A 12,680-nucleotide genomic window follows, 5' to 3' on the forward strand; every position below is an offset into this window, starting at 1 on the left:
AGAGAGAGAGAATCATAGATATATAGATATATATGGATATATATATATATATATATATATATATATATATATATATATATACGTACACACATATACACACAGACATACATGCATATGTACATATCCATGTTTAAAAACATGAAAAATATGAAACCTATAAAGAGACGGTAGAAACAAAACCATGAGCACTAAAGAAACAGGACATGTGCATGGCAATGTTAGTAAACTAATCATTTTTAAACATTAAGGTAAATAAGTAGAAGGGAGGAATGGAAATGACCCACAAGAAAAAGTCAAAGATAAAGCCGCAGAAAATAAATGACCTGAAATAGGAAATAGTTGTTAAAGTAGCCTAAGAACACTCACTGTGTAAGCAAGTTCTACCTTACCACTCTTTACCACTCTCCCTCCCCCAATCCAACCCTTTTTTCTATGTGTACATATCTATAAGTGTATGTCACTACACTGTACACTCATATATACAAACTGCAGAGGGTAAAAAACACTCCTTGATCTTCACTTCATCAAATAAAATAAAGAACACAAAAATAGTGTTTTTTGCAGTGAGTCAAGCTACCCTGAATGCAGCCCCTCACTCCCCCTGCTAATTATATATACCAATTCTGAGAGTGCTCTACGGTAGGGAAAGACAAACTCCCCGATCCCCACCATTTATGATCTAGTACAGAAAACAAGCCATGTGATCACCTCAATAACAGCCACACACACACACACACACACACACACACACACACACACATACATGTATATATATATATATATATATATATATATATATACTCTGTATATATGTATATGAAATTACACTGTGAGAGTGTTTTCTGTCTTGTCAAAATCATGTAGTCTTTGGTGAGAACACTGTACTTTTGTATCCCTGCATTACTTGTTTCCACACAACCGCCCAGTGACAGAAACTGGTAATTTTTGATCACCCATTAAAACAAGCAGACAAAAATGAATGAATAAATAAATAAATAAATAAATTGTTTTCATTGTAGAAAAGAAATAAAGAAGTAACAGTGCATTCTGGGAAATAGGATAAGCTGTTAACAGCCTAGGAAAGTTTTATGAACTGATTGTCCTATCACTTTGCATCTGGAGCTGTACAATGTCTGATTTTCCATGATGATGAAATATAGACCTAACTGAAATATCTATGCTCTGATAATTGTTTCATTGAAAACAGTTGTACTGTATTATGTTTTACCCATGCTTGCTCTTTCTTGAACTTGAAAAGCTGTGAAAGAATCCGCACAGACAGGAGGATTATCATTAATGTCTTCCACATCAACTCTGATTTCCAGCGGTGTATCCAGTTCTGTACCATTTATATCCTTTACAAATACCGTCAGAGTATACTAGAAAGAGGAGAAAGTTAGTTAGTCATTGTTCTTGGTGATAATTCTGCCTCATATAAACACTCCTGAAGGTTTTACAATAAAATATTAATATCTGGCAAAGTTATCATCTTAACATGAGTTACATGATTATCAGATAAACAATTGCTTACACTAAGCACGACCACAGAACTATAATGACATTAGTGGCAAACATTTCATAGAAACACGCAAATATATTTATTTATTTATTTTTATAAATGAGGTAAACCTGCAAGGCACAAGTCCCCCCCCCCAAGTGTAACCCAGGAGCACTGTCTAGTTAAGTGACTTGTTCATAATTACTATGAAGGCATTGTGCACCACATAAGAATTATTGAGACTGCATAGAATTTTGCAAGTAGCATATATGATTCAGGCCTTCTGCATAAAACAGTCCCACTGAAAATTTTCTCTTAAGCAAATTATAGTTTAGTACTTGATTTAAAAATCATCCTAAATTTCTCTATAAATATGAGCAATAGAGGAGAGCATTAGGTATTGAAGATATAAGTGAAAAACATAGTAATACACTTTCAGTACCTTGTTTATATTGTTTTGAAATATATTGATGTGCAGTAGTCTTATTTATAAACCTCAGAATGCAAAATCTAATCATATAGAACAAAGAAGCTTGCCAGAGAATTCAGTTAGAAGAATGCTTTTATGCAGAATGGTTGTCTAAAGTAAAATTCATATTTTATCAGTTGTAAAATATTGTAGTTAAAACTGCTAAAGTAGAGCCAACAGAAACTCTGACATGCATGTCAAAAATGATATAGTTGTTATATACATGGGGCAGTCATAAGGACAGACATAAAGAAATTATTATGCAGGGTAGGTAAAATAAACTACTGATTAACCAAGATACACAGCTTATCAAAAAAGCACAGGAAACTGGAAGAATATGTAAGTCATGCAGTCCTTACATACAATCAAAATCTATATTCAAGTCTTTCAAGTTCATTTTACACTCAATGAAAATGTACCTATTACATTATAACTTATCCCAAGGTTTTTTAATAATATAGATTGCTGTATGAGACCTCTTTATATACTGATTATTGAACAAAACATAATATTTGTGCTATGTGACAAATATTTTATGGCTATATGCCATCAGTCCTGGTGTTTTTGAAGAAAAAAAGTACTTCTGATATCTTATTTTTTTTCTCTCTGAGGTCACTGATGTTGGATTAGTGTCATAATTACAAGATAGGTCATGTTTATGTAGATTTCTGTTAAAAGTGTAGCACTTAGTAATATAAACCATGATACTTCAAAAATATATAATGAATCACAAAACTGACTATTACACTTTTAAAGCATTTTTGCGGTGGTGGGGGGTGCTGCTGATAGGTTTACAAATGTATTTCTTAAATGACTTCACAGGCCTGAATTGGTCTTCTAAAGAAGTGAATATGAATCTCCTGTATGGGAGAAGAGGTTCAGAAGTGGCAAACTAGTTCATTGCTTTGTGGCCATTTGCCTTGAATTCCATGTTAAGAGTGGTCATCTAGTTATGCAGTTCCTTGAGTGATAGGCAGTTTAATCGGGTTTATATTAGAACACTGAATGTTCAAAATTGTGACTGCTCTAATGAACGAAAATGCTGGACCTCAAAGTGCTTTTTTGGGATCACAGTACGGTGAAGATTGGAATATTTGCCCTTTCCTCTCTTTCCGATCTCAGAGTTGGAATCTATATTAAGTGGGGGTGTGGGGGGGTTGAGAGTTCGAGGTCCAGCATTTTCGCTCATTAGAGTGTTTGTAATTTTGAACACTCAATGTTCTAATATAGACCCGTTTAATCAAGAGAAGGAGTTTATTCCATTGGTTTTGTAGCCTCTGAGATATGAAGTTGTCATGGTTCATAGTATGGCTAATTTTATTTTTTATTGAGGCTGGCCATCCTTTTGTAGTCAGGTAACCAGACAGCATTCTGCGGAAAGCGTCTCAAAGAGTAAGTAGTCTTTTAATACTCTGTATATAAGGCAGAAATCACCTCTAATAAGGTGATAACATACAGAGAAGAGAGTGAGAGATTTTCTTTTGTCTTGCACTCTAGGACAAGCATGGAATTCCTTTCACTGTCCTTGTAAGGAATCATAAGAAAATATTGTACCTTCTGTAATTCCACCAGACGGCATGTGTGTAGGTTATAAAACAGGATACCACATTTTGTAACTGATCTGATAAAGGTTGTATGGGGGGGGGGGGTTGTTGGTAATAACATCTCTGTTAGGAATCTTGATTTCACAAAAATCACATGGGCAACATCATTTGTTTTGCGGATGTCAGCAGCTGTATGGGTAACACATGAAAGCTCATTATTTACAAGGATTCCAAGGTATTTTATTATTTTCCATCAGTTATCTGTCACCCATCAATGGAGTCTAAAAGTGGCAGAGACTGCCAAATATTTGAATGCTGCATTTTGTGACAATAAAGGCAATGTAATTTCTATAGTATAAATCATATGTAATGTTAAGTGCAGTTTGAAGGGAGGATGTGGTAACAAGGACAATGCTCCTACAAGTTTGCAGTCATTTGCTTATTTGATGAGCTAGGTAGTTTATCCAGTCTTAAAATATGAGAAAAAGATGACAAAAATAAGTGTGCCAGGACAGACTCCTGAGGGATTCCATCGGTGGCTGTGGATGGTGTTGTGTGCAATTGTGTCATCAGTTATAGACCCAGAATATTATACACTTGAGTTTATGTATGGAGCTATCATGATGTATAGTGTTCAGTGGTTTAGCCAGATTGAAGCAAGTTGCATGGACAGATAAACCATCATCCAAGGTGGAAAGTCTCCACAAAATTATGAAGTTAAGCATACACGATCTAATGTAAACAAAACTATACTGGATTAGGCCATGGGGATGAAGAATGTAACATGTAGATTAATTGTGTAGCTTGAAAGATAATAGTTACAGCAAACTCCTCTAGGCTGATGTAAACATAGCAACAATTACATATGTTTTTGGTAGTAAAGTATGGAAAAGTCATCACTTTTTGTCAAATGAAAACTGTTATGAAACAGTTCATAAGCTTGCTGATTCCCCACAGTTGTGCAACACTAAATTAGGGGATGCTGGAGTGATACCCCACCACATTGGGTACAGCAGCAAGTCTTCCATGTAGGAAGCAACCTTTGTGTGTTTTTTTTGAGTTTCTTAATCTTTGTTTTTACAGCAGTTGAGTGAGGATGTGCATTTACATATTTATGTAATGTGATGGATGTGGTTCTGAGTAGTTACTGAGAGCCATTTAGATTTACTATTAATTTTACTTTTTTCTACAGACATGAAATTGATTCTTCTGGATTTTATTTGTTGGTCTTTTGATTACTGGGAAAGTCTGACTGAGCCAAAAGCCTATTTTCAGAGTTCGCTCAGGTAGAAAAGCTCCAACTATAATGATGCATAAAAGCAGTTTATGTCATGTTGACAAAACAGAAAGACAATTTCATACGAGGATTTATAAATATAGCTATGCTGTATCAAGGGGCAATGGCAAGAATTCTTTGTTCAAACATTCAATACACTGTCCTAATGGTTCCAAATTTTACTTTGTTAGGTTATTCCTAAGGATTTTCTGGGAGGTTTGTGGGGAAACTAAAATAGAACTTGAGGAACTTGCATGGCAACTTAGATTAAATGCATCAGAACAACCAGGTTGAAATTAACAGATCTCTATTTCTGCGGTGCTCAAACTCAGAGCTGCTCAAATATATGATAATTATATATAAGTTTAATGTTTTGTTTTATCTCATTTTCATATTTACATTAGATTTTAGTCATGTGATTCTTAATTAGGTCACATGACTTTGGCTTTGTAAATGATTAAGTATTCTAACAAATGGTTCTGAAGAAGTCCTATTTTCAGGGACAAAAGTGTTCAACCATTTTTATTTTAAAGCAAAATCAAAAGAGGATGAACCAAACCACAGCATGCAGCAGATAAAAAAGAATTCCGTTTAATGGTAAGCGCTTTCGCAGCACATCCAGCTGCTTTATCAGACACACAAGAAATGAAATGCCTTACTTTTAAACTAAAAACAACCAATAAAATCATTTGTTCAATTACACAGAATAATAAATGCAATCCTTGTTTAAAGCCATATACAAAAGCATATCTATAATCATTTTAAAAATGGTCATCTAGGCAGTAACATTTAGAAACATAAACAGATTGCACATAAATGTGAACGATTTTAAAAATAGTAAAAAAGTAATAAAAACAGTAGTCATCTGGGCAGTCCCCTAGCCTGTAAAACTGGCTTTACAGAAACTTTGTCATTAATGCCTCTGCCCATGCTAACTACTATGTGGGCTGAGGGATGCTTTTATACATAGAACTGATAGTGGCAGGAGGGGTACTTTCCCATGTAAAAAATGTAATTACTGTGGACACTTAGACACCAGTAGCAAGTTTACTCACCCAGACACTGGTAAAGTAGGGGAATTTAAGTTAAAAGCAGACTGCAATACAACTGACCTGGTCTATCTGGCTTACTGTAGTAGATGCTATTCATTCTACATAGGGAAAACAAATTGTATGTTAAAAGAATGCATGAGAGAACATCTGTATGATATAGCCAGGGGTGTTGAATCCAATGCCTTAGCCAAACATGTAGCCACACATGATCATACACACATATTTAAGTCCACGGTGATGGAAATAATCCCCAAGAATGAAAGAGGGGGAGACATCAGAAATAAAACAGAGACAGCAGAGTTAGAATTGATTATAAGGATGAGAGCTAGCCTGGGCAGAGGCAGTAATGATAAAGCTTCTATAAAGCCAGGTTTACAGGCTAGGGGACTGCCCAGATGACTACGGTTTTTATTACTTTTTTACTATTTTTTAAATCGTTCACATTTATGTGCAATGTGTTTATATATGCTTTTGTACATAAATGTGAACGATTTAAAAAATAGTTCACATTTATGTGCAATGTGTTTATATATGCTTTTGTACATGTCTTTATACAAGGGTTGCATTTATTATTCTATGTAATTAAACAAATGATTTTATTGGTTGTTTTTAGCTTAAAATTAAGGCATTGCATTTCTTGTGTGTTTGATGAAGCAGCTTGGTGTGCTGCGAAAGCACTTACCATTAAATGGAATGCTACCTGCTGTGGTTTGATTCATCCTCTTTTGTTTTTGCTTTATTCTTGTTCAGTTGATTTTTATAAAGTTGAGCAACAAGTTAAAATTAATTTGAACAGAAAACAAAAGAAGTTAATTAGAGATCAGGTGGATTATACTAATCACAAATTATCTACACCACATTCTTGTTTTTCTGCATTATTTTATTTTACTGTCACTTTATTTTAGAGTTGCAATGTGTTGTTTTATCTTGGTTGATTAAAAATACTTTCTATTCATCACCCTGGATGGCTGTTTGCTTGTTCTCATTTTTGGTGGCTGATTTATGCAACTTCTCAATTGGTGAAATTAATTTCTGATGGCCCTGCTGCATTCAGCACTATGTGAGGCTATGTTTTGCCTCTAGATTATGTTTGGCTGCACATTCACACACTGGTAATACTTTCTTTGGTCTCATCTTTTCAGTATTGCACTGTCAAACTGCTCATTGTCGGACCACACCACTTTCAGGGATTCATCAGGGTTTTTTAAAAATGGATATGAATAATGATATTGGCTTCTTTTCTAATAATAGTTTGTCCTCTTCAACTTCAGGGGGCCTCACTCAGTTAATTGCCCTTTAGACTCAAAAGTGTAAATACATTCAAAATACTTTGGATAAATTTATTCACCCCTCTATCATCCAACAGGCAACTCATGGATGGCTCTGTCTACTTCCAGTGGTATGGATCAACACAAGCAAACACTTAACTCACTGGAAAATGGGCCAGGGGCTAACCACATTTGTAGCAATTACAATAATAATCAAAGTTAGCAACAGATTCATAAATCTAGATTTTTTTAATAACACAAACTTTCAAAGATGGCTCCACAAAGACCTTCATTTTTTCTGTCCAGGATGCAACACCAACTTATAGGAACTTCCAGGATATGCTGAACATTTTTGAACATAAGCTTAACAAGGTGCATAATCTTCAGATAGATAATTTGTATTTGACTGAATGTATTAAAAATAAACATGTTCTAAAAGGCTACATTTATACAAATTTCCCCATGGACTTATTGTGGATTCTAATGAATATTTTGAATTACTAGAACTTTTGACAGACTATAGCTTATGCACTTTATTATTAAGTTAAACATTTCTAATACTACAAAATTACTTGATGAACTGAACATTTTGAATGGTGATATCAACAAAGATTTTTTGTTTTAGCACAAAGTTTCTAAATATGACAACATTTTTTATAAAGTTGAGCAACAAGTTAAAATTAATTTCAACAGAAAACAAAAGAAGTTAATTAGAGATCAGGTGGATTATACTAATCACAAAGCATATCCCCTCCCCACATTTTTGAGTTCCACAATACATACAGATATCTACACATGAGAGAATTGTGGGTTCAGGGAATAATGTGCACCCAGTTATTCATATACAATATACAATATACAGAAAATACATTTCTGCAAAAATCAAAATGGAGGCATGACAGCTCAAATAAAAGCATTTATTAGGCATGCCAATGGCCAAATATATGGCCACTGGCATGGAAAAGTGTTTCAATTTTATAAAAATATATTTTTTCTGATCTTGGCCATTTAAGCATAGGGCAGTGACCCACAAACGGGATCATGCCAAAATATAAAAAAAAAGTTGAAAAGGCAATTTTAAGTGAAATATGCATTTTGCCATGATAGTCTATGGCATGTAGAATCAAAACAATACCAAAGAACAGTGGTTGCTAAGGGGAAAGGCTCTGGTGTAGTGCAGTAACTAGGGATTAAGGCAGTGGGGTATGCTAATGAGAGAAATTTACTGAATCACAAAAAGATTCTAAGTGCCAAACTGCACCTAACCATGTAGGTGCTATAAGGCAGTAGTGTAAGCAGGAGAAGCAGGAGACATGAAAAGGGGGTGTGTCATGGTTGGTGTAAGCATATTGGAGCTCCATGGCTCCCAGATAAGCTTAGCTAAGCACAGCTAAGCAAGGGGGTGAGTCTGAGGCTGTATTGACTTATTCCATGAAATGAAGAGCATGTTCGTATCCAGGGAGGGCCATTTCTCAGTTTTTACATTATCTAAATGGGTTTGCGTGGTGTGCACTGGGGTCTAAAACAAAACAAAAAAAAAATGGAAATAGCAGGACTGTTTACATTTGGGCACCGAGTTTGCACTGCGTGCCTCAGGGCTTAAAAGGGGCAGAAATGGGAAGGGGAAAAAAAAGGAAAATAGCAGAATAAAAGCAATCAAGTACAAATAACATAGCTGGCAGGTGGAATGCATCATAGTCAGCCAATCATACAGGCAGCATCTGCAGCACAACAGTATAAACTATGGAAACACCTTACAGTCTGTTTTTTTCCCACAAACTCTGCACCATTGGTGTACACATACGGAGGAATTTTAACCGAAAAAATGTTAGGGGCTGCCATTGCTTTGATCCATCAATATGCTAGAGGCTGAGGGAGGTGAGGAGGATAATGCTGACAACCACCACAGACCAAAGAGAAGAGTGTTTAGACCCAGGGTAACTTACCAGGGGCTACATGATCTGGAGATAGTAGAGTGCTACAGGGTGGACAGAGACATATTTCAGCAAATCATCGAGCTGTGCTGGCTTCAACTCAGACCCAGAGCCACAGAGAGGAACCCATCCCAGTGGATACCAAGGTATGTGTAACCTTAAGAATACTAGCTACAGGTACTTTCCAAAGACCTACTGGGAACATCATGGGGGTCTCACAGGCATCCACATCCAGTGTACTCCACCAGTTCCTGGATGCAATCCTACCACATGGCGGCGAGCACATTTACTTCCCAAACACCTGTGAGGACAGGACCAGCAATATGAATCTCTTCCACCATGTAGCAGAATACCCGGAGGTACTGGGTGCGATAGACTACACTTACATCCACATCAAAGCACCACCCGCTGAACAGGGTAGGGACTACAAAAACTGCAAGGGCTTCCCCTCCATCAACTGCCAGGTCATGTGTAATGCCCATGGCATTATCATGAATGTGTGTGCTGGCAGCCATGGAAGCTATCACTACTCCCACATCTGGCATTCATCACAGCTGTTCCAGGCATTTGGCGGTGGGAACATCCTGTATGGCCATCTGGTGAGGGATGCTGGCTATGCACTGGAGCCGTGGATGATGACACCCATCAGACATGCACACACACTCACTGAATAACTCAATGAGATTCATTATCTGATGGTATTGAGGTGGGATTTGTAATATCACATCACCTACCTTTGTGTGTGTGTGTGTGTGTGTGTGTGTGTGTGTGTGTGTGTGTGTGTGTGTGTGTGTTTGTGTCTGAAGGTCTAAGTATTATGATGCCTTACCCACCCAGTGCACTTCTCATTGCCTTACTTTACAACATCTGCTAGGGTCAGTCACCTTAGGAGTACCTTTGGACTGGCTTCAGTCCTGTAAGCTCCGTAGCACATGTGATAACTGTGTAACACTATCATACAAATAACTAGATCAGGAGGGGTTCTAATCACAGTCCCAGAATATGCAACAGTGGTTGTGTCTGGGTGTGTGTGTTTGTGTGTGTGTGTGTGTGTGTGTGTGTGTGTGTGTGTGTGTGTGTGTGTGTGTGTGTGTGTGTGTGTGTGTGTGTGTGTGTGTGTGTGTGTGTGTAGGAATAAGTGTTTTAAGCTCTGTGGTGTGTGTGATAACTGCATAACACTATAGTACAAATAACTATTTAGGTATGGGTTCTAATCTCAGTCATGGCAAATGTTAGTGTGTGTGTGTCTGTAGGTTTAAGGTTTTGAGCTCATTCACACTCAGTACACTTCCCATTGTCTGACTTTAGCAGTCCTGCTAATGTCAGTCACTTTACTTCCCATTGTCCAACTTTGGCAGTCCTGCTGATGTCAGTCAATTTAGAAGCACCTTTGGGCAGCCCTCAGCCCTATAAGCTTTATGGCAAGTGTGATAATTGCATAACACAATAGTACAAATAACTAGTTAGGTAGGGGTTTTAATCCCAGTCCTGGCAAATGTAAAGGTAGGTGTGTGTGTCTGTGTGTGTGTGTGTGTGTGTGTGTGTGTGTGTGTGTGTGTGTGTGTGTGTGTGTGTATGTGTGTGTGTGTGTGTACACTTCCCTGCCCCTCTTGCAGCCAGTCTGATGTCAGTCACCTCAAGCAGTACCTTTGGGCAGACCTCAGCCCTATAGCCCCCCTGTGACTGTGACTTGTTAAATAATTGTAACACAAATTTAAAATAGTTAAAGGGTTCTACTCTCAGTCCTGGCAAATGTAAAGGTGCGTGTGTGTGTGTGTGTGTGTGTGTGTGTGTGTGTGTGTGAGAGAGAGAGAGAGACAGTGTGTGTGTGTGTGTGTGTGTGTGTGTGTGTGTGTGTGTGTGTGTGTGTGTGTGTGTGTGTAAAACACTGTAGTACAGATAGTTAGTTAGGTAGTGGTTCTAATCTCAGTCCTGGCAAATGGGAAGGGGTTTGTAGGTTAAAGATTTTGAGCCTGTTCACACCCAGTACACTTCCCATTGACCTACTTTAGCAGTCCTGCTGATGTCAGTCACCTTAGAAGTATCTTTGGGCAAGCCTCAGCCCTATAAGATCTGTGGCATGTGCAATAATTGTGTAACACTATAATACAAATAACTAGTTAGGCAGGGGTTCTAATCTCAGTTCTGGCAAATGTGTGTATGTGTGTGTATGTGTAGGTTAAAGTATTTTGTGGCCTCTCTCACCCATTACATCACAAATTGCCATACATTACATTGCTCTAACTGTAGTGTACAGGGTCCTGGGTTTGAGACTTGGCAGAGCTGATTATTTTGCTGCAAGGCAGAACAGGGGCTGATGGAGACAGAGTGGTTAAAGCAGTTTTAAGCAGCTTTAAGCAGGTTTGAGTGGGTTTGCATGATGCTAAATGATGCCAAAATATGGTTACCCGTAGAGATGCCTAATCCGTTTTGGCTTCACTTAGCATCATGCAAACTCACTTACTCTGGCTTAGTGCCGCTTACACCTGTGCTAATTCCTTTAAAGGAAAAGAAAAAGGGGTTATAGGAAAGCGGTGAGAAACGGGCATGCAAAGAGAAAAACAATATGACAGGTAGCTAGGAATGTGCAGGACGGGTGTAGGGAAGGTCCATAGCTGTGCATTTCTTAGACAGCAACAGCTGTACATTTGTACAGAATTTGGAGGAGAATTTGGACATTCAAATCACAGAGAGAGGAGTGAGGACAACAGAAATGTGTCAAGCCAACTGGACCAGGTTACATGTGTCCAGTCGACAGCTGTGCAAAATGGATAGCTATGTATGGGGTAATAATATTTTGGGGAACAGATGCCCTTTTTTCCTTTAAGGTGAGTGTTTTGTTGGGGAAGGATTGTTAGTATGTCTGAGGAGATAGGTTGGGTAGGGAGACAGACAAGACACACAGGACAGCAGACAGGGGTGGTGTATGACACATGTGGGGGGTAAGCACCTTAGATGGGGAGGGTGTTTGGGAATCAGATGCCCATGAGCCCCCATATGGATATGGTGGGACTGACACCCCCACCTGCAGCCAGTCATGACTGCACCTTCAAAGCCCAAATGGGGCTATTGTCCTGCACCTCACATACATATATCTCATACAGTAGAGGACCCCAAACCAATCTTTGGGGTACACCACTGGGTATGAATGTACTATTAGAGGTGGGTTCTATTACTTTGAGTGGCTACTATCATTGGGCCAGTTACCTACCCATCTGGTCACCTACAGTTTGGTGCCTAGCTGTGTAGGCTTATGTATCCTGTCCACCTGGGGATTAGTGTGAGAGGATTGTGTTAGGTGAAGCTAGGCATTGTTCACCATCTTCCTCTCATCCCTGTGTTTGTTGACCACTGCAGAGAGGTCAATCAGGTTTCACAGGTCTGATCTCCCTTTGACAATACCATAGTGTGTGGGCCCAGCCATTCTGATGTTGCTGATGTCCCTGTTTATAATGTTCTCGATATCGCCTCCCATGCCCTTGCAGAGCAAGCTACTTAGGCTGATGTGCATCATATTGGCTGGGTTGGTGGAATGCTCCATCTTTCAGTATAGGGATGGTAGTGGCTGTCCTCTGTGCAGGTGGAATGACATCGGTGCTCAGGCTGTGGTTGACTACAGTACAGAATGGCTCTGACAGG

At 38.3% G+C, this 12,680-nt stretch overlaps 1 protein-coding gene across 1 annotated transcript in view; it reads right to left on the bottom strand.

Moving 5' to 3' along the window:
* CDH17 (cadherin 17) overlaps nt 1-12,680 on the bottom strand; it is a 776,088-nt gene that overhangs the window by 289,658 nt on the left and 473,750 nt on the right. The window contains exon 10 of the mRNA XM_044067353.1: nt 1,229-1,379. Coding sequence (XP_043923288.1) covers nt 1,229-1,379 — 151 coding nt within the window. The remainder of the gene's footprint in view (nt 1-1,228; nt 1,380-12,680) is intronic.

The sequence above is a fragment of the Protopterus annectens genome, chromosome 3.part1 (genome assembly GCF_019279795.1).
Source record: "Protopterus annectens isolate FY-2018-M chromosome 3.part1, PAN1.0, whole genome shotgun sequence".
NCBI lineage: Eukaryota > Metazoa > Chordata > Ceratodontiformes > Protopteridae > Protopterus > Protopterus annectens.